The 23,845-nt window shown below is 51.9% G+C and overlaps 1 protein-coding gene across 1 annotated transcript in view; it reads right to left on the bottom strand.

Annotated features, from left to right (window-relative positions):
* Positions 1–19,750, bottom strand: part of LOC142474708 (collagen alpha-1(V) chain-like) — a 54,948-nt gene extending 35,198 nt beyond the window's left edge. Inside the window, exons 1-3 of the mRNA XM_075580894.1 lie at positions 19,643–19,750; positions 16,793–16,846; positions 16,375–16,482 (exon numbers count right to left, since the gene is read on the bottom strand). Coding sequence (XP_075437009.1) covers positions 16,375–16,482; positions 16,793–16,846; positions 19,643–19,750 — 270 coding nt within the window. The remainder of the gene's footprint in view (positions 1–16,374; positions 16,483–16,792; positions 16,847–19,642) is intronic.
* Between the last annotated feature and the right edge of the window lie 4,095 nt (positions 19,751–23,845).

Below are 23,845 nucleotides of genomic sequence, written 5' to 3'. Positions count from 1 at the left end.
CCCTCGCCAGCAGTAACAGGGCCCTGTACACACAGATACAGCTGAAACCCTCGCCAGCAGTAACAGGGCCCTGTACACACAGATACAGCTGTAATCCTCGCCAGCAGTAACAGGGCCCTGTACACACAGATACAGATGTAACCCTCGCCAGCAGTAACAGGGCTCTGTACACACAGATACAGCTGAAACCCTCGCCAGCAGTAACAGGGCCCTGTACACACAGATACAGCTGTAACCCTCGCCAGCAGTAACAGGGCCCTGTACACACAGATACAGCTGAAACCCACGCCAGCAGTAACAGGGCCCTGTACACACAGATACAGCTGAAACCCACGCCAGCAGTAACAGGGCCCTGTACACACAGATACAGCTGTAACCCTCGCCGGCAGTAACAGGGTCCCGTACACACAGATACAGCTGAAACCCTCGCCAGCAGTAACAGGGCCCTGTACACACAGATACAGATGTAACCCTCGCCAGCAGTAACAGGGCCCTGTACACACAGATACAGCTGTAACCCTCGCCAGCAGTAACAGGGCCCTGTACACACAGATACAGCTGTAACCCTCGCCAGCAGTAACAGGGCCCTGTACACACAGATACAGCTGTAACCCTCGCCAGCAGTAACAGGGCCCTGTACACACAGATACAGCTGTAACCCTCGCCAGCAGTAACAGGGCCCTGTACACACAGATACAGCTGTAACCCTCGCCAGCAGTAACAGGGCCCTGTACACACAGATACAGCTGTAACCCTCGCCAGCAGTAACAGGGCCCTGTACACACAGATACAGCTGAAACCCACGCCAGCAGTAACAGGGCCCTGTACACACAGATACAGCTGTAACCCTCGCCAGCAGTAACAGGGCCCTGTACACACAGATACAGCTGAAACCCTCGCCAGCAGTAACAGGGCCCTGTACACACAGATAAAGCTGAAACCCTCGCCAGCAGTAACAGGGCCCTGTACACACAGATACAGCTGTAACCCTCGCCAGCAGTAACAGGGCCCTGTACACACAGATACAGCTGAAACCCTCGCCGGCAGTAACAGGGCCCTGTACACACAGATACAGCTGTAATCCTCGCCAGCAGTAACAGGGCCCTGTACACACAGATACAGATGTAACCCTCGCCAGCAGTAACAGGGCTCTGTACACACAGATACAGCTGAAACCCTCGCCAGCAGTAACAGGGCCCTGTACACACAGATACAGCTGTAACCCTCGCCAGCAGTAACAGGGCCCTGTACACACAGATACAGCTGAAACCCTCGCCGGCAGTAACAGGGCCCTGTACACACAGATAAAGCTGAAACCCTCGCCAGCAGTAACAGGGTCCTGTACACACAGATACAGCTGTAACCCTCGCCAGCAGTAACAGGGCCCTGTACACACAGATACAGCTGTAACCCTCGCCAGCAGTAACAGGGCCCTGTACACACAGATACAGCTGTAACCCTCGCCAGCAGTAACAGGGCCCTGTACACACAGATACAGCTGTAACCCTCGCCAGCAGTAACAGGGCCCTGTACACACAGATACAGCTGTAACCCTCGCCAGCAGTAACAGGGCCCTGTACACACAGATACAGCTGTAACCCTCGCCAGCAGTAACAGGGCCCTGTACACACAGATACAGCTGTAACCCTCGCCAGCAGTAACAGGGCCCTGTACACACAGATACAGCTGTAACCATCGCCGGCAGTAACAGGGCCCTGTACACACAGATACAGCTGAAACCCTCGCCAGCATTAACAGGGCCCTGTACACACAGATACAGCTGAAACCCTCGCCAGCAGTAACAGGGCCCTGTACACACAGATAAAGCTGAAACCCTCGCCAGCAGTAACAGGGCCCTGTACACACAGATACAGCTGTAACCCTCGCCGGCAGTAACAGGGTCCTGTACACACAGATACAGCTGTAACCATCGCCGGCAGTAACAGGGCCCTGTACACACAGATACAGCTGTAACCCTCGCCAGCAGTAACAGGGCCCTGTACACACAGATACAGATGTAACCCTCGCCAGCAGTAACAGGGCCCTGTACACACAGATACAGCTGTAACCCTCGCCAGCAGTAACAGGGCCCTGTACACACAGATACAGCTGTAACCATCGCCAGCAGTAACAGGGCCCTGTACACACAGATACAGCTGAAACCCTCGCCAGCAGTAACAGGGCCCTGTACACACAGATACAGCTGTAACCCTCGCCGGCAGTAACAGGGTCCTGTACACACAGATACAGATGTAACCCTCGCCAGCAGTAACAGGGCCCTGTACACACAGATACAGCTGTAACCCTCGCCAGCAGTAACAGGGCCCTGTACACACAGATACAGCTGTAACCCTCGCCAGCAGTAACAGGGCCCTGTACACACAGATACAGCTGTAACCCTCGCCAGCAGTAACAGGGCCCTGTACACACAGATACAGCTGTAACCCTCGCCAGCAGTAACAGGGCCCTGTACACACAGATACAGCTGTAACCCTCGCCAGCAGTAACAGGGCCCTGTACACACAGATACAGCTGTAACCCTCGCCAGCAGTAACAGGGCCCTGTACACACAGATACAGCTGTAACCCTCGCCAGCAGTAACAGGGCCCTGTACACACAGATACAGCTGTAACCCTCGCCGGCAGTAACAGGGCCCTGTACACACAGATACAGATGTAACCCTCGCCAGCAGTAACAGGGCCCTGTACACACAGATACAGCTGTAACCCTCGCCAGCAGTAACAGGGCCCTGTACACACAGATACAGCTGAAACCCTCGCCAGCAGTAACAGGGCCCTGTACACACAGATACAGCTGTAACCCTCGCCAGCAGTAACAGGGCCCTGTACACACAGATACAGCTGTAACCCTCGCCAGCAGTAACAGGGCCCTGTACACACAGATACAGCTGTAACCCTCGCCAGCAGTAACAGGGCCCTGTACACACAGATACAGCTGTAACCCTCGCCAGCAGTAACAGGGCCCTGTACACACAGATACAGCTGAAACCCTCGCCAGCAGTAACAGGGTCCTGTACACACAGATACAGCTGAAACCCTCGCCAGCAGTAACAGGGCCCTGTACACACAGATACAGCTGAAACCCTCGCCAGCAGTAACAGGGCCCTGTACACACAGATACAGCTGTAACCCTCGCCAGCAGTAACAGGGCCCTGTACACACAGATACAGCTGTAACCCTCGCCAGCAGTAACAGGGCCCTGTACACACAGATACAGCTGTAACCCTCGCCAGCAGTAACAGGGCCCTGTACACACAGATACAGCTGTAACCCTCGCCGGCAGTAACAGGGCCCTGTACACACAGATACAGCTGTAACCCTCGCCAGCAGTAACAGGGCCCTGTACACACAGATACAGCTGTAACCCTCGCCGGCAGTAACAGGGCCCTGTACACACAGATACAGCTGTAACCCTCGCCAGCAGTAACAGGGCCCTGTACACACAGATACAGCTGTAACCCTCGCCAGCAGTAACAGGGCCCTGTACACACAGATACAGCTGTAACCCTCGCCAGCAGTAACAGGGCCCTGTACACACAGATACAGCTGTAACCCTCGCCAGCAGTAACAGGGCCCTGTACACACAGATACAGCTGAAACCCTCGCCAGCAGTAACAGGGTCCTGTACACACAGATACAGCTGAAACCCTCGCCAGCAGTAACAGGGCCCTGTACACACAGATACAGCTGTAACCCTCGCCAGCAGTAACAGGGCCCTGTACACACAGATACAGCTGTAACCCTCGCCAGCAGTAACAGGGCCCTGTACACACAGATACAGCTGTAACCCTCGCCGGCAGTAACAGGGCCCTGTACACACAGATAAAGCTGAAACCCTCGCCAGCAGTAACAGGGCCCTGTACACACAGATACAGCTGTAACCCTCGCCAGCAGTAACAGGGTCCTGTACACACAGATACAGCTGTAACCCTCGCCAGCAGTAACAGGGCCCTGTACACACAGATACAGCTGTAACCCTCGCCAGCAGTAACAGGGCCCTGTACACACAGATACAGCTGTAACCCTCGCCAGCAGTAACAGGGCCCTGTACACACAGATACAGCTGTAACCCTCGCCGGCAGTAACAGGGTCCTGTACACACAGATACAGCTGTAACCATCGCCGGCAGTAACAGGGCCCTGTACACACAGATACAGCTGTAACCCTCGCCAGCAGTAACAGGGCCCTGTACACACAGATACAGCTGTAACCCTCGCCAGCAGTAACAGGGCCCTGTACACACAGATACAGCTGAAACCCTCGCCAGCAGTAACAGGGTCCTGTACACTGAAGAGAGCCGCAGTATACTGACATGTACTCAAATGTCGGCTAATAACCCACGCGTGTCGAGGCGTGGAATCAGCCTCCTATCACTCTGACCGGCCGGTCAGTACCATAAAGGGTTAAAAGTGCCCGATGGGAAGTGTATATGAGGGTGTGAATAAGAATGTCACACAGGCTGACATTGTGCACACAATGACACAATCACAAGTGATAAGCAAATATCAGCAGAACCAACACTGAAAGAGAACCGTTTTATCCACTGATAATAAGGACGGGGAACTTAGCGAGAGTCCGATAAGGATATCCTGCGCCAGGAATCAGCTACCGAGTATACAGCACCCACACGGGGGGGACACACATGATACAGTCACCTGCTTGGAAACGTGCGCGTCGGGGCTCGTGTGTCTGTGTGCGCTGCGGCGTCCCTGAACTCTTATCATTTCTTGGTATCCGCAACAAAGCTCTCTCCTGGTTTTCATCCTACCTCTCACGTCACACATTCTCCTTCTCTGCTGCTAACATGTCTTCATCTCCAGCTGTTCTGTCTAATGGTATACTTCAGGACTCTGTTCTGGGACCTCTCTCTCCTCTCGATCTGTCTAATGGTATACCTCAGGACTCTGTTCTGGGACCTCTCTCTCCCCTGTTGGTATACCTCAGGCCTCTGTTCTGGGACCTCTCCCTCCCCTGTTGGTATACCTCAGGACTCTGTTTTGGAACCTCTCTCTCCCCTGTTGGTATACCTCAGGACTCTGCTCTGGGACCTCTCTCTCCCCTGTTGGTATACCTCAGGACTCTGTTCTGGGACCTCTCCCTCCCCTGTTGGTATACCTCAGGACTCTGTTCTGGGACCTCTCTCTCCCCTGTTGGTATACCTCAGGGCTCTGTTCTGGGACCTCTCTCTCCCCTGTTGGTATACCTCAGGACTCTGTTCTGGGACCCCTCTCTCCCCTGTTGGTATACCTCAGGACTCTGCTCTGGGACCCCTCTCTCCCCTGTTGGTATACCTCAGGACTCTGTTCTGGGACCCCTCTCTCCCCTGTTGGTATACCTCAGGACTCTGTTCTGTGACCTCTCTCTCCTCTCGATCTGTCTGTTGGTATACCTCAGGACTCTGTTCTGGGACCTCTCTCTCCTCTCGATCTGTCTAATGGTATACCTCAGGACTCTGTTCTGGGACCCCTCTCTCCCCTGTTGGTATACCTCAGGACTCTGTTCTGGGACCTCTCTCTCCTCTCGATCTGCCTAACGGTATACTTCAGGACTCTGTTCTGGGACCCCTCCCTCCCCTGTTGGTATACCTCAGGACTCTGTTCTGGGACCCCTCTCTCCCCTGTTGGTATACCTCAGGACTCTGTTCTGGGACCTCTCTCTCCTCTCAATCTGTCTAATGGTATACCTCAGGACTCTGCTCTGGTACCTCTCTCTCCTCTCGATATGTCTAATGGTATACCTCAGGACTCTGTTCTGGGACCCCTCTCTCCCCTGTTGGTATACCTCAGGACTCTGTTCTGGGACCTCTCTCTCCCCTGTTGGTATACCTCAGGACTCTGTTCTGGGACCTCTCTCTCCCCTGTTGGTATACCTCAGGACTCTGTTCTGGGACCCCTCTCTCCCCTGTTGGTATACCTCAGGACTCTGTTCTGGGACCCCTCTCTCCCCTGTTGGTATACCTCAGGACTCTGTTCTGGGATCTCTCCCTCCCCTGTTGGTATACCTCAGGACTCTGTTCTGGGATCTCTCCCTCCCCTGTTGGTATACCTCAGGACTCTGTTCTGGGATCTCTCCCTCCCCTGTTGGTATACCTCAGGACTCTGTTCTGGGATCTCTCCCTCCCCTGTTGGTATACCTCAGGACTCTGTTCTGGGACCTCTCTCTCCTCTCAATCTGTCTAATGGTATACCTCAGGACTCTGCTCTGGTACCTCTCTCTCCTCTCGATATGTCTAATGGTATACCTCAGGACTCTGTTCTGGGACCTCTCTCTCCCCTGTTGGTATACCTCAGGACTCTGTTCTGGGACCTCTCTCTCCTCTCGATCTGTCTAATGGTATACCTCAGGACTCTGTTCTGGGACCCCTCTCTCCCCTGTTGGTATACCTCAGGACTCTGTTCTGGGACCTCTCTCTCCCCTGTTGGTATACCTCAGGACTCTGTTCTGGGACCTCTCTCTCCCCTGTTGGTATACCTCAGGACTCTGTTCTGGGACCTCTCTCTCCCCTGTTGGTATACCTCAGGACTCTGTTCTGGGACCCCTCTCTCCCCTGTTGGTATACCTCAGGACTCTGTTCTGGGACCTCTCTCTCCCCTGTTGGTATATCTCAGGACTCTGTTCTGGGATCTCTCTCTCCCCTGTTGGTATACCTCAGGACTCTGTTCTGGGACCTCTCTCTCCCCTGTTGGTATACCTCAGGACTCTGTTCTGGGATCTCTCCCTCCCCTGTTGGTATACCTCAGGACTCTGTTCTGGGACCCCTCTCTCCCCTGTTGGTATACCTCAGGACTCTGTTCTGGGACCCCTCTCTCCCCTGTTGGTATACCTCAGGACTCTGTTCTGGGACCTCTCTCTCCCCTGTTGGTATACCTCAGGACTCTGTTCTGGGACCTCTCTCTCCCCTGTTGGTATACCTCAGGACTCTGTTCTGGGATCTCTCCCTCCCCTGTTGGTATACTGTACCTCAGGACTCTGTTCTGGGATCTCTCCCTCCCCTGTTGGTATACCTCAGGACTCTGTTCTGGGACCCCTCTCTCCCCTGTTGGTATACCTCAGGACTCTGTTCTGGGATCTCTCCCTCCCCTGTTGGTATACCTCAGGACTCTGTTCTGGGACCTCTCTCTCCTCTCAATCTGTCTAATGGTATACCTCAGGACTCTGCTCTGGTACCTCTCTCTCCTCTCGATATGTCTAATGGTATACCTCAGGACTCTGTTCTGGGACCTCTCTCTCCCCTGTTGGTATACCTCAGGACTCTGTTCTGGGACCTCTCTCTCCTCTCGATCTGTCTAATGGTATACCTCAGGACTCTGTTCTGGGACCCCTCTCTCCCCTGTTGGTATACCTCAGGACTCTGTTCTGGGACCTCTCTCTCCCCTGTTGGTATACCTCAGGACTCTGTTCTGGGACCTCTCTCTCCCCTGTTGGTATACCTCAGGACTCTGTTCTGGGACCTCTCTCTCCCCTGTTGGTATACCTCAGGACTCTGTTCTGGGACCCCTCTCTCCCCTGTTGGTATACCTCAGGACTCTGTTCTGGGACCTCTCTCTCCCCTGTTGGTATATCTCAGGACTCTGTTCTGGGATCTCTCTCTCCCCTGTTGGTATACCTCAGGACTCTGTTCTGGGACCTCTCTCTCCCCTGTTGGTATACCTCAGGACTCTGTTCTGGGATCTCTCCCTCCCCTGTTGGTATACCTCAGGACTCTGTTCTGGGACCCCTCTCTCCCCTGTTGGTATACCTCAGGACTCTGTTCTGGGACCCCTCTCTCCCCTGTTGGTATACCTCAGGACTCTGTTCTGGGACCTCTCTCTCCCCTGTTGGTATACCTCAGGACTCTGTTCTGGGACCTCTCTCTCCCCTGTTGGTATACCTCAGGACTCTGTTCTGGGATCTCTCCCTCCCCTGTTGGTATACCTCAGGACTCTGTTCTGGGACCCCTCTCTCCCCTGTTGGTATACCTCAGGACTCTGTTCTGGGACCCCTCTCTCCCCTGTTGGTATACCTCAGGACTCTGTTCTGGGACCTCTCTCTCCCCTGTTGGTATACCTCAGGACTCTGTTCTGGGACCTCTCTCTCCCCTGTTGGTATACCTCAGGACTCTGTTCTGGGATCTCTCCCTCCCCTGTTGGTATACCTCAGGACTCTGTTCTGGGATCTCTCTCTCCCCTGTTGGTATACCTCAGGACTCTGTTCTGGGACCTCTCTCTCCCCTGTTGGTATACCTCAGGGCTCTGTTCCGGGACCTCTCTCTCCCCTGTTGGTATACCCCAGGACTCTGTTCTGGGACCCCTCTCTCCCCTGTTGGTATACCTCAGGACTCTGTTCTGGGACCCCTCTCTCCCCTGTTGGTATACCTCAGGACTCTGTTCTGGGACCTCTCTCTCCCCTGTTGGTATACCTCAGGACTCTGTTCTGGGACCCCTCTCTCCCCTGTTGGTATATCTCAGGACTCTGTTCTGGGATCTCTCTCTCCCCTGTTGGTATACCTCAGGACTCTGTTCTGGGACCTCTGTCTCCCCTGTTGGTATACCTCAGGACTCTGTTCTGGGACCTCTCTCTCCCCTGTTGGTATACCTCAGGACTCTGCTCTGGGATCTCTCCCTCCCCTGTTGGTATACCTCAGGACTCTGTTCTGGGACCTCTCTCTCCCCTGTTGGTATACCTCAGGGCTCTGTTCCGGGACCTCTCTCTCCCCTGTTGGTATACCTCAGGACTCTGTTCTGGGACCCATTCTGGGACCTCTCTCTCCCCTGTTGGTATACCTCAGGACTCTGTTCTGGGACTTCTCTCTCCCCTGTTGGTATACCTCAGGACTCTGTTCTGGGACCTCTCTCTCCCCTGTTGGTATACCTCAGGACTCTGTTCTGGGATCTCTCCCTCCCCTGTTGGTATACCTCAGGACTCTGTTCTGGGACCTCTCTCTCCCCTGTTGGTATACCTCAGGACTCTGTTCTGGGATCTCTCTCTCCCCTGTTGGTATACCTCAGGACTCTGTTCTGGGACCTCTCTCTCCCCTGTTGGTATACCTCAGGACTCTGTTCTGGGACCTCTCTCTCCCCTGTTGGTATACCTCAGGACTCTGTTCTGGGATCTCTCCCTCCCCTGTTGGTATACCTCAGGACTCTGTTCTGGGACCTCTCTCTCCCTTGTTGGTATACCTCAGGACTCTGTTCTGGGACCTCTCTCTCCCCTGTTGGTATACCTCAGGACTCTGTTCTGGGACCTCTCTCTCCCCTGTTGGTATACCTCAGGACTCTGTTCTGGGACCTCTCTCTCCCCTGTTGGTATATCTCAGGACTCTGTTCTGGGATCTCTCTCTCCCCTGTTGGTATACCTCAGGACTCTGTTCTGGGACCTCTCTCTCCCCTGTTGGTATACCTCAGGACTCTGCTCTGGGATCTCTCCCTCCCCTGTTGGTATACCTCAGGACTCTGTTCTGGGACCTCTCTCTCCCCTGTTGGTATATCTCAGGACTCTGTTCTGGGACCTCTCTCTCCCCTGTTGGTATACCTCAGGGCTCTGTTCCGGGACCTCTCTCTCCCCTGTTGGTATACCTCAGGACTCTGTTCTGGGACCTCTCTCTCCCCTGTTGGTATATCTCAGGACTCTGTTCTGGGATCTCTCTCTCCCCTGTTGGTATACCTCAGGACTCTGTTCTGGGACCTCTCTCTCCCCTGTTGGTATACTTCAGGACTCTGTTCTGGGACCTCTCTCTCCCCTGTTGGTATACCTCAGGACTCTGTTCTGGGACCTCTCTCTCCCCTGTTGGTATACCTCAGGACTCTGTTCTGGGACCTCTCTCTCCCCTGTTGGTATACCTCAGGACTCTGTTCTGGAACCTCTCTCTCCCCTGTTGGTATACCTCAGGACTCTGTTCTGGGATCTCTCCCTCCCCTGTTGGTATACCTCAGGACTCTGTTCTGGGACCTCTCTCTCCCCTGTTGGTATACCTCAGGGCTCTGTTCTGGGACCTCTCTCTCCCCTGTTGGTATACCTCAGTGCTCTGTTCTTGGACCTCTCTCTCCCCTGTTGGTATACCTCAGGACTCTGTTCTGGGACCCCTCTCTCCCCTGTTGGTATACCTCAGGACTCTGTTCTGGGACCTCTCTCTCCACTGTTGGTATACCTCAGGACTCTGTTCTGGGATCTCTCCCTCCCCTGTTGGTATACCTCAGGACTCTGTTCTGGGACCTTTCTCTCCCCTGTTGGTATAACTCAGGACTCTGTTCTGGGACCCCTCTCTCCCCTGTTGGTATACCTCAGGACTCTGTTCTGGGACCCCTCTCTCCCCTGTTGGTATACCTCAGGACTCTGCTCTGGGATCTCTCCCTCCCCTGTTGGTATACCCCAGGACTCTGTTCTGGGACCCCTCTCTCCCCTGTTGGTATACCTCAGGACTCTGCTCTGGGATCTCTCCCTCCCCTGTTGGTATACCTCAGGACTCTGTTCTGGGACCTTTCTCTCCCCTGTTGGTATAACTCAGGACTCTGTTCTGGGACCCCTCTCTCCCCTGTTGGTATACCTCAGGACTCTGTTCTGGGACCTCTCTCTCCCCTGTTGGTATACCTCAGGACTCTGCTCTGGGATCTCTCCCTCCCCTGTTGGTATACCCCAGGACTCTGTTCTGGGACCCCTCTCTCCCCTGTTGGTATACCTCAGGACTCTGCTCTGGGATCTCTCCCTCCCCTGTTGGTATACCTCAGGACTCTGTTCTGGGATCTCTCTCTCCCCTGTTGGTATACCTCAGGACTCTGTTCTGGGACCTCTCTCTCCCCTGTTGGTATACCCCAGGACTCTGTTCTGGGACCCCTCTCTCCCCTGTTGGTATACCTCAGGACTCTGTTCTGGGATCTCTCTCTCCCCTGTTGGTATACCCCAGGACTCTGTTCTGGGACCTCTCTCTCCCCTGTTGGTATACCTCAGGACTCTGTTCTGGGACCTCTCTCTCCTCTCGATCTGTCTGTTGGTATACCTCAGGACTCTGTTCTGGGACCTCTCTCTCCTCTCGATCTGTCTGTTGGTATACCTCAGGACTCTGTTCTGGGATGGATCTCTCTATCTCTCTCTCGTCTCGATCTGTCTCTTGGTATACCTCAGGACTCTGTTCTGGGACCTCTCTTTCACTACATACTATCACTTGTGGACCTTATCAACTCTTTTGGCCCTTGATATCATCTCTATGCAGATGATACACACACCTATCCACCCTACCGTCACTCCTGCAATTCAGTCCCTAGTTTCGGGTTGCCTCCTGGCTATATCCTCCATGGATGACACTCTTCTGCCTTAAACCTAATGTCTAAAACTGAGCTCCTCATATTTCCCCCTAAATCTGGCCTAATATCCCCTTTCTCCATCACAGTAAGCAGTACTACCATCATCCTGTCATCAAAACATGTTGCCTAGGAGTAACACATGTGGCTCTTCCCCTCCCATTTCCATACACGACACTGGCTAAAGTTTGTTGCTTCTTTCTCTGTAATATTGCCACGATCCGCCCTTTCCTCTGTCAATCTACTGCTAACACTCCAATGCATGCACTTATCCTATGTGTTACTGTAACATACTGCTAACACTCCAATGCATGCACTTATCCTATGGGTTATTGTAACATACTGCTAACACTCCAATGCATGCACTTATCCTATGGGTTACTGTAACATACTGCTAACACTCCAATGCATGCCCTTATCCTATGTGTTACTGTAACATACTGCTAACACTCCAATGCATGCCCTTATCCTATGTGTTACTGTAACATACTGCTAACACTCCAATGCATGCCCTTATCCTATGTGTTACTGTAACATACTGCTAACACTCCAATGCATGCCCTTATCCTATGGGTTACTGTAACATACTGCTAACACTCCAATGCATGCCCTTATCCTATGTGTTACTGTAACATACTGCTAACACTCCAATGCATGCCCTTATCCTATGTGTTACTGTAACATACTGCTAACACTCCAATGCATGCCCTTATCCTATGGGTTACTGTAACATACTGCTAACACTCCAATGCATGCCCTTATCCTATGGGTTATTGTAACATACTGCTAACACTCCAATGCATGCCCTTATCCTATGTGTTACTGTAACATACTGCTAACACTCCAATGCATGCCCTTATCCTATGTGTTACTGTAACATACTGCTAACACTCCAATGCATGCCCTTATCCTATGTGTTACTGTAACATACTGCTAACACTCCAATGCATGCACTTATCCTATGTGTTACTGTAACATACTGCTAACACTCCAATGCATGCCCTTATCCTATGTGTTACTGTAACATACTGCTAACACTCCAATGCATGCACTTATCCTATGGGTTATTGTAACATACTGCTAACACTCCAATGCATGCCCTTATCCTATGGGTTATTGTAACATACTGCTAACACTCCAATGCATGCCCTTATCCTATGGGTTACTGTAACATACTGCTAACACTCCAATGCATGCCCTTATCCTATGGGTTATTGTAACATACTGCTAACACTCCAATGCATGCCCTTATCCTATGGGTTATTGTAACATACTGCTAACACTCCAATGCATGCCCTTATCCTATGTGTTACTGTAACAAACTGCTAACACTCCAATGCATGCACTTATCGTATGTGTTACTGTAACATACTGCTAACACTCCAATGCATGCCCTTATCCTATGTGTTACTGTAACATACTGCTAACACTCCAATGCATGCCCTTATCCTATGTGTTACTGTAACATACTGCTAACACTCCAATGCATGCCCTTATCCTATGTGTTACTGTAACATACTGCTAACACTCCAATGCATGCCCTTATCCTATGTGTTACTGTAACATACTGCTAACACTCCAATGCATGCCCTTATCCTATGTGTTACTGTAACATACTGCTAACACTCCAATGCATGCCCTTATCCTATGGGTTACTGTAACATACTGCTAACACTCCAATGCATGCCCTTATCCTATGGGTTACTGTAACATACTGCTAACACTCCAATGCATGCACTTATCCTATGGGTTACTGTAACATACTGCTAACACTCCAATGCATGCCCTTATCCTATGTGTTACTGTAACATACTGCTAACACTCCAATGCATGCCCTTATCCTATGGGTTACTGTAACATACTGCTAACACTCCAATGCATGCCCTTATCCTATGGGTTACTGTAACATACTGCTAACACTCCAATGCATGCCCTTATCCTATGTGTTACTGTAACATACTGCTAACACTCCAATGCATGCCCTTATCCTATGTGTTACTGTAACATACTGCTAACACTCCAATGCATGCCCTTATCCTATGGGTTACTGTAACATACTGCTAACACTCCAATGCATGCCCTTATCCTATGTGTTACTGTAACATACTGCTAACACTCCAATGCATGCCCTTATCCTATGTGTTACTGTAACATACTCCTAACACTCCAATGCATGCACTTATCCTATGTGTTATTGTAACATACTGCTAACACTCCAATGCATGCCCTTATCCTATGTGTTATTGTAACATACTGCTAACACTCCAATGCATGCACTTATCCTATGTGTTATTGTAACATACTGCTAACACTCCAATGCATGCCCTTATCCTATGGGTTACTGTAACATACTGCTAACACTCCAATGCATGCACTTATCCTATGTGTTACTGTAACATACTGCTAACACTCCAATGCATGCACTTATCCTATGGGTTACTGTAACATACTGCTAACACTCCAATGCATGCCCTTATCGTATGGGTTACTGTAACATACTGCTAACACTCCAATGCATGCCCTTATCGTATGGGTTATTGTAACATACTGCTAACACTCCAATGCATGCCCTTATCCTATGTGTTACTGTAACATACTGCTAACACTCCAATGCATGCCCTTATCCTATGGGTTACTGTAACATACTGCTAACACTCCAATGCATGCCCTTATCCTATGTGTTACTGTAACATACTGCTAACACTCCAATGCATGCCCTTATCGTATGAGTTATTGTAACATACTGCTAACACTCCAATGCATGCCCTTATCCTATGTGTTACTGTAACATACTGCTAACACTCCAATGCATGCCCTTATCGTATGGGTTATTGTAACATACTGCTAACACTCCAATGCATGCCCTTATCGTATGGGTTATTGTAACATACTGCTAACACTCCAATGCATGCCCTTATCCTATGGGTTACTGTAACATACTGCTAACACTCCAATGCATGCCCTTATCCTATGGGTTATTGTAACATACTGCTAACACTCCAATGCATGCACTTATCGTATGTGTTACTGTAACATACTGCTAACACTCCAATGCATGCCCTTATCGTATGGGTTATTGTAACATACTGCTAACACTCCAATGCATGCCCTTATCCTATGGGTTATTGTAACATACTGCTAACACTCCAATGCATGCCCTTATCCTATGGGTTACTGTAACATACTGCTAACACTCCAATGCATGCCCTTATCCTATGTGTTACTGTAACATACTGCTAACACTCCAATGCATGCCCTTATCCTATGGGTTATTGTAACATACTGCTAACACTCCAATGCATGCCCTTATCGTATGTGTTACTGTAACATACTGCTAACACTCCAATGCATGCCCTTATCCTATGGGTTATTGTAACATACTGCTAACACTCCAATGCATGCCCTTATCGTATGGGTTATTGTAACATACTGCTAACACTCCAATGCATGCCCTTATCCTATGTGTTACTGTAACATACTGCTAACACTCCAATGCATGCACTTATCGTATGTGTTACTGTAACATACTGCTAACACTCCAATGCATGCCCTTATCGTATGGGTTATTGTAACATACTGCTAACACTCCAATGCATGCCCTTATCCTATGTGTTACTGTAACATACTGCTAACACTCCAATGCATGCCCTTATCCTATGGGTTACTGTAACATACTGCTAACACTCCAATGCATGCCCTTATCGTATGGGTTATTGTAACATACTGCTAACACTCCAATGCATGCCCTTATCCTATGTGTTACTGTAACATACTGCTAACACTCCAATGCATGCCCTTATCCTATGGGTTATTGTAACATACTGCTAACACTCCAATGCATGCCCTTATCCTATGGGTTATTGTAACATACTGCTAACACTCCAATGCATGCACTTATCGTATGTGTTACTGTAACATACTGCTAACACTCCAATGCATGCCCTTATCGTATGGGTTATTGTAACATACTGCTAACACTCCAATGCATGCCCTTATCCTATGGGTTATTGTAACATACTGCTAACACTCCAATGCATGCCCTTATCCTATGGGTTACTGTAACATACTGCTAACACTCCAATGCATGCCCTTATCCTATGTGTTACTGTAACATACTGCTAACACTCCAATGCATGCCCTTATCCTATGGGTTATTGTAACATACTGCTAACACTCCAATGCATGCCCTTATCGTATGTGTTACTGTAACATACTGCTAACACTCCAATGCATGCCCTTATCCTATGGGTTATTGTAACATACTGCTAACACTCCAATGCATGCCCTTATCGTATGGGTTATTGTAACATACTGCTAACACTCCAATGCATGCCCTTATCCTATGTGTTACTGTAACATACTGCTAACACTCCAATGCATGCACTTATCGTATGGGTTATTGTAACATACTGCTAACACTCCAATGCATGCCCTTATCCTATGGGTTACTGTAACATACTGCTAACACTCCAATGCATGCCCTTATCCTATGGGTTATTGTAACATACTGCTAACACTCCAATGCATGCCCTTATCGTATGAGTTATTGTAACATACTGCTAACACTCCAATGCATGCCCTTATCCTATGGGTTATTGTAACATACTGCTAACACTCCAATGCATGCCCTGATGTAAGCGCCTTACATACTGTACGCCCGTACATAGTCACCTGATGTAAGCGCCTTACATACTGTACGCCCGTACATAGTCACCTGATGTAAGCGCCTTACATACTGTACGCCCGTACATAGTCACCTGATGTAAGCGCCTTACATACGCCCGTACATAGTCACCTGATGTAAGCGCCTTACATACGCCCGTACATAGTCACCTGATGTAAGCGCCTTACATACGCCCGTACATAGTCACCTGATGTAAGCGCCTTACATACGCCCGTACATAGTCACCTGATGTACAGTAAGTGCCTTACATACGCCCGTACATAGTCACCTGATGTAAGCGCCTTACATACGCCCGTACATAGTCACCTGATGTAAGTGCCTTAAGAGCCGGCACGGAGGGTTACATACGTGTGTGTATGTGTGTATGTGTGTGTGTGTATTACTAATGGATACTCACCACCGCTCCGGGGATCCCTCTCAGTCCTTCTGTGCCTTGCTTCCCCGCAGAACCCTGAGGTCCGACTGAGCCAGTCTTACCGGGGGCCCCCCCAGCACCAGACTCACCCTGAAACAAGCCGAGAGGGGGTCAGGAGAGAGGGACGAGTCTGGCCTCTGAAGTGGGATGTAATGGGAATGAGGTAACTCTATGGGCCTGGCCTCTGAAGTGGGATGTAATGGGAATGAGGTAACTATGGGCCTGGCCTCTGAAGTGGGATGTAATGGCTGGAGACCCAACTCTGTTTAACATGGTGGAAAGTCCCATTATTGTCCAGGAACCAATAAATTAGACCGTAAGCTGATGGGCCCAGGGATTCCTGTATGTAAAAGTCAGGGATTAGATGGTAAGCTCTTGGGTCAATTACAGTGGGTCTCACCTTGGATCCCTTCTCTCCTTGACGACCCTCAGGACCGGCCGGGCCAGCAGGACCCTGTGAGAGAGAGGGGGAGGTGCGGGGAGGGGGAGAGAGAGAGGGAGAGAGAGGTGGAGGGGGAGGGAGAGAGAGAGAGGGAGAGGGGGACAGAGGGAGGGAGAGAGGGGGAGGAGAGAGGGAGAGGGTGGAGGGGGGAGGGAGAGAGAGGGGGAGGGAGAGAGGGAGAGGGGGACAGAGGGAGGGAGAGAGGGGGAGGAGAGAGGGAGAGGGTGGAGGGGGGAGGGAGAGACGGGGAGAGAGGGACAGAGGGAGAAAGGGAGGGAGAAAGGCAGGGGGAGAGGGGGAGGGAGAGAGTGAGAGGGAGGGAGTGGGACAGAGGGAGGGAGAGACAGAGAGAGGGGGACAGAGGGACAGAGAGAGAAAGGGAGGGAGAGAGGGGGAGGGAGAGAGTGAGAGGGAGGGAGGGAGAGACAGAGAGAAGGGGAGAGGGGGACAGAGGGAGGGAGGGAGAGAGGGAGAGAGAGGGGGACAGAGAGAGGGAGAGAGAGAGAGGGGGGGAGAGAGAGAGGGAGGGAGAGTGGGTGTCAGTCTGTTAATCTTTGAGTCTCCCAGCAGAGGTGGCAGGGGGTAAAACAGTAAGTGGATCACACATCTTTGGGGGTAAAACAGTAAGTGGATCACACATCTTTGGGGGTAATACAGTAAGTGGATCACACATCTTTGGGGGTAATACAGTAAGTGGATCACACATCTTTGGGGGTAAAACAGTAAGTGGATCACACATCTTTGGGGGTAAAACAGTAAGTGGATCACACATCTTTGGGGGTAATACAGTAAGTGGATCACACATCTTTGGGGGTAATACAGTAAGTGGATCACACATCTTTGGGGGTAATACAGTAAGTGGATCACACATCTTTGGGGGTAATACAGTAAGTGGATCACACATCTTTGGGGGTAATACAGTAAGTGGATCACATATCTTTGGGGGTAATACAGTAAGTGGATCACACATCTTTGGGGGTAATACAGTAAGTGGATCATACATCTTTGGGGGTAATACAGTAAGTGGATCACACATCTTTGGGGGTAATACAGTAAGTGGATCACACATCTTTGGGGGTAATACAGTAAGTGGATCACACATCTTTGGGGGTAATACAGTAAGTGGATCACACATCTTTGGGGGTAATACAGTAAGTGGATCACACATCTTTGGGGGTAATACAGTAAGTGGATCACACATCTTTGGGGGTAAAACAGTAAGTGGATCACACATCTTTGGGGGTAATACAGTAAGTGGATCACACATCTTTGGGGGTAATACAGTAAGTAGATCACACATCTTTGGGGGTAATACAGTAAGTGGATCACACATCTTTGGGGGTAATACAGTAAGTAGATCACACATCTTTGGGGGTAATACAGTAAGTGGATCACACATCTTTGGGGGTAATACAGTAAGTGGATCACACATCTTTGGGGGTAATACAGTAAGTGGATCACACATCTTTGGGGGTAATACAGTAAGTGGATCACACATCTTTGGGGGTAATACAGTAAGTGGATCACACATCTTTGGGGGTAAAACAGTAAGTGGATCACACATCTTTGGGGGTAAAACAGTAAGTGGATCACACATCTTTGGGGATAATACAGTAAGTGGATCACACATCTTTGGGGGTAATACAGTAAGTGGATCACACATCTTTGGGGGTAATACAGTAAGTGGATCACACATCTTTGGGGGTAATACAGTAAGTGGATCACACATCTTTGGGGGTAATACAGTAAGTGGATCACACATCTTTGGGGGTAATACAGTAAGTGGATCACACATCTTTGGGGGTAATACAGTAAGTGGATCACACATCTTTGGGGGTAATACAGTAAGTGGATCACACATCTTTGGTGGTAATACAGTAAGTGGATCACACATCTTTGGGGGTAAAACAGTAAGTGGATCACACATCTTTGGGGGTAAAACAGTAAGTGGATCACACATCTTTGGGGGTAATACAGTAAGTGGATCACACATCTTTGGGGGTAATACAGTAAGTGGATCACACATCTTTGGGGGTAATACAGTAAGTGGATCACACATCTTTGGGAGTAATACAGTAAGTGGATCACACATCTTTGGGGGTAATACAGTAAGTGGATCACACATGCCTGGGGCAGGAATAAGGGTAAATATGAAAGAAAGTCAAAGATCAAAACAGGTCTGGAGGTTTTACAGCAATATGGGAACAGGGGCCGAGGGTCCTTATCTGTGTCACGGGGGCCAAGGGTCCTTATCTGTGTCACAGGGACTGAGGGGTCCTTATCTGTGTCACAGGGACTGAGGGGTCCTTATCTGTGTCACAGGGACTGAGGGGTCCTTATCTGTGTCACGGGGGCCGAGGGTCCTTATCTGTGTCACGGGGGCCGAGGGTCCTTATCTGTGTCACAGGGGCCGAGGGTCCTTCTGTGTCACGGGGGCCGAGGGTCCTTATCTGTGTCACGGGGACCGAGGGTCCTTATCTGTGTCACGGGGGCCGAGGGTCCTTATCTGTGTCACGGGGGCCGAGGGGTCCTTATCTGTGTCACGGGGGCCGAGAGGTCCTTATCTATGTCACAGAGACCGAGGGGTCCTTATCTGTGTCACGGGGACCGAGGGGTCCTTATCTGTGTCACAGGGGCCGAGGGTCCTTATCTGTGTCACGGGGGCCGAGGGTCCTTATCTGTGTCACGGGGACCGAGGGTCCTTATCTGTGTCACGGAGACCGAGAGGTCCTTATCTGTGTCATGGAGACCGAGAGGTCCTTATCTGTGTCATGGAGACCGAGGGGTCCTTATCTGTGTCATGGAGACCGAGGGGTCCTTATCTGTGTCATGGAGACCGAGGGTCCTTATCTGTGTCACGGGGGTCGAGGGGTCCTTATCTGTGTCACGGGGACCGAGGGTCCTTATCTGTGTCATGGGGGCCGAGGGTCCTTATCTGTGTCACGGGGACCGAGGGGTCCTTATCTGTGTCACGGGGACCGAGGGTCCTTATCTGTGTCACAGGGGCTGAGGGTCCTTATCTGTGTCACGGGGGCCGAGGGTCCTTATCTGTGTCACGGGGACCGAGGGTCCTTATCTGTGTCACGGAGACCGAGAGGTCCTTATCTGTGTCATGGAGACCGAGGGGTCCTTATCTGTGTCATGGAGACCGAGGGTCCTTATCTGTGTCACGGGGGCCGAGGGGTCCTTATCTGTGTCACGGGGACCGAGGGTCCTTATCTGTGTCATGGGGGCCGAGGGTCCTTATCTGTGTCACGGGGACCGAGGGGTCCTTATCTGTGTCATGGGGGCCGAGGGTCCTTATCTGTGTCACGGGGACCGAGGGTCCTTATCTGTGTCACGGGGACCGAGGGGTCCTTATCTGTGTCACGTGGACCGAGGGTCCTTATCTGTGTCACGGGGACCGAGGGTCCTTATCTGTGTCACGGGGACCGAGGGGTCCTTATCTGTGTCACGGAGACCGAGGGTCCTTATCTGTGTCACGGGGACCGAGGGGTCCTTATCTGTGTCACAGAGACCGAGGGGTCCTTATCTGTGTCACGGAGGCCGAGGGTCCTTATCTGTGTCACGGGGGGTGAGGGTCCTTATCTGTGTCACGGGGGCCGAGGGTCCTTATCTGTGTCACGGGGACCGAGGGGTCCTTATCTGTGTCATGGAGACCGAGGGGTCCTTATCTGTGTCATGGAGACCGAGGGTCCTTATCTGTGTCACAGGGGCCGAGGGGCCTTATCTGTGTCACAGAGACCGAGGGGTCCTTATCTGTGTCATGGAGACCGAGTGGTCCTTATCTGTGTCACAGGGGCCGAGAGGTCCTTATCTGTGTCACGGGGGCCGAGGGGTCCTTATCTGTGTCACGGGGGCCGAGGGGTCCTTATATGTGTCACGGGGACCGAGGGTCCTTATCTGTGTCATGGAGACCGAGGGGTCCTTATCTGTGTCATGGAGACCGAGGGGTCCTTATCTGTGTCACGTGGACCGAGGGGTCCTTATCTGTGTCAAGGGGACCGAGGGTCCTTATCTGTGTCATGGAGACCGAGGGGTCCTTATCTGTGTCATGGAGACCGAGGGGTCCTTATCTGTGTCATGGAGACCGAGTGGTCCTTATCTGTGTCACGGAGACCGAGGGGTCTTTATCTGTGTCACGTGGACCGAGGGGTCCTTATCTGTGTCACGGGGGCCGAGGGGTCCTTATCTGTGTCATGGAGACCGAGAGGTCCTTATCTGTGTCACGGAGACCGAGGGGTCCTTATCTGTGTCACGTGGACCGAGGGGTCCTTATCTGTGTCACGGGGACCGAGGGTCCTTATCTGTGTCACGGGGGCCGAGGGGTCCTTATCTGTGTCACAGGGGCCGAGGGTCCTTATCTGTGTCACAGGGACCGAGGGTCCTTATCTGTGTCACGGGGACCGAGGGGCCCTTATCTGTGTCACAGGGACCGAGGGGTCCTTATCTGTGTCACGGGGACCGAGGGTCCTTATCTGTGTCACAGAGACCGAGGGTCCTTATCTGTGTCACGGGGACCGAGGGTCCTTATCTGTGTCACGGGGACCGAGGGTCCTTATCTGTGTCACGGGGGCCGAGGGTCCTTATCTGTGTCACGGGGGCCGAGGGTCCTTATCTGTGTCACAGAGACCGAGGGGTCCTTATCTGTGTCACAGAGACCGAAGGTCCTTATCTGTGTCACAGGGACCGAGGGTCCTTATCTGTGTCACAGGGACCGAGGGTCCTTATCTGTGTCACAGGGACCGAGGGTCCTTATCTGTGTCACGGGGACCGAGGGACCTTATCTGTGTCACGGGGACCGAGGTTCCTTATCTGTGTCACGGGGACCGAGGGGTCCTTATCTGTGTCACGGGGGCCGAGGGTCCTTATCTGTGTCACGGGGGCCGAGGGTCCTTATCTGTGTCACAGGGGCCGAGGGGTCCTTATCTGTGTCACGGGGACCGAGGGGTCCTTATCTGTGTCACGGGGACCGAGGGGTCCTTATCTGTGTCACGGGGACCGAGGGTCCTTATCTGTGTCACGGGGACCGAGGGTCCTTATCTGTGTCACGGGGACCGAGGGTCCTTATCTGTGTCACGGGGACCGAGGGTCCTTATCTGTGTCAAGGGGACCGAGGGTCCTTATCTGTGTCACGGAGACCGAGTGTCCTTATCTGTGTCACGGGGGCAGAGGGGTCCTTATCTGTGTCACGGGGACCGAGGGTCCTTATCTGTGTCACGGGGACCGAGGTTCCTTATCTGTGTCACGGGAACCGAGGGTCCTTATCTGTGTCACGGGGACCGAGGGTCTTTATCTGTGTCACGGGGACTGAGGGTCCTTATCTGTGTCACAGGGACCGAGGGTCCTTATCTGTGTCACGGGGACCGAGGTTCCTTATCTGTGTCACAGGGACCGAGGGTCCTTATCTGTGTCACGGGGACTGAGGGTCCTTATCTGTGTCACAGGGACCGAGGGTCCTTATCTGTGTCACGGGGACCGAGGGTCCTTATCTGTGTCACGGGGACCGAGGGTCTTTATCTGTGTCACGGGGACTGAGGGTCCTTATCTGTGTCACAGGGACCGAGGGTCCTTATCTGTGTCACGGGGACTGAGGGTCCTTATCTGTGTCACAGGGACCGAGGGTCCTTATCTGTGTCACGGGGACCGAGGGTCCTTATCTGTGTCACGGGGACCGAGGGTCCTTATCTGTGTCACGGAGACCGAGGGTCCTTATCTGTGTCACGGGGACAGAGGGGTCCTTATCTGTGTCACAGGGGCCGAGGGTCCTTATCTGTGTAACGGGGACCAAGGGTCCTTATCTGTGTCACAGGGGCCGAGGGGTCCTTATCTGTGTCACGGGGACAGAGGGGTCCTTATCTGTGTCACAGGGGCCGAGGGTCCTTATCTGTGTAACGGGGACCGAGGGTCCTTATCTGTGTCACAGGGGACCGAGGGTCCTTATCTGTGTCACGGGGACCGAGGGTCCTTATCTGTGTCACAGGGGCCGAGGGTCCTTATCTGTGTCATGGAGACCGAGGGGTCCTTATCTGTGTCATGGAGACCGAGGGTCCTTATCTGTGTCACGGGGACCGAGGGTCCTTATCTGTGTCACGGAGACCGAGGGGTCCTTATCTGTGTCACAGAGACCGAGGGTCCTTATCTGTGTCACGGAGACCGAGGGTCCCTTATCTGTGTCACGGGGGCCGAGGGTCTTTATCTGTGTCACGGGGACCGAGGGTCCTTATCTGTGTCACAGGGACCGAGGGTCCTTATCTGTGTCACAGGGACCGAGGGTCCTTATCTGTGTCACAGAGACCGAGGGGTCCTTATTTGTGTCACGGGGACCGAGGGTCCTTATCTGTGTCACGGGGACTGAGGGTCCTTATCTGTGTCACGGAGACCGAGGGTCCTTATCTGTGTCACGGGGACCGAGGGTCCTTATCTGTGTCACGGGGACCGAGGGTCCTTATCTGTGTCACGGGGACCGAGGGTCCTTATCTGTGTCACGGAGACCGAGGAGTCCTTATCTGTGTCACAGAGACCGAGGAGTCCTTATCTGTGTCACAGAGACCGAGGAGTCCTTATCTGTGTCACAGAGACCGAGGAGTCCTTATCTGTGTCACAGAGACCGAGGGTCCTTATCTGTGTCACGGGGACCGAGGGTCCTTATCTGTGTCACAGAGACCGAGGAGTCCTTATCTGTGTCACAGAGACCGAGGAGTCCTTATCTGTGTCACAGAGACCGAGGGTCCTTATCTGTGTCACGGAAACCGAGGGGCCCTTATCTGTGTCACAGGGACCGAGGGTCCTTATCTGTGTCATGGGACAGAGGGTCCTTATCTGTGTCACGGAGACCGAGGGTCCTTATCTGTGTCACGGGGGCCGAGGGTCCTTATCTGTGTCACGGGGACCGAGGGTCCTTATCTGTGTCACGGGGGCCGAGGGTCCTTATCTGTGTCACGGGGGCCGAGGGTCCTTATCTGTGTCACGGGGGCCGAGAGGTCCTTATCTATGTCACAGAGACCGAGG

This window comes from Ascaphus truei (genome assembly GCF_040206685.1).
Source record: "Ascaphus truei isolate aAscTru1 chromosome 20 unlocalized genomic scaffold, aAscTru1.hap1 SUPER_20_unloc_2, whole genome shotgun sequence".
Classification (NCBI taxonomy): domain Eukaryota; kingdom Metazoa; phylum Chordata; class Amphibia; order Anura; family Ascaphidae; genus Ascaphus; species Ascaphus truei.
Note: the sequence above shows the minus strand (reverse complement) of the source record. Positions and strands in the feature narration are given on the sequence as shown.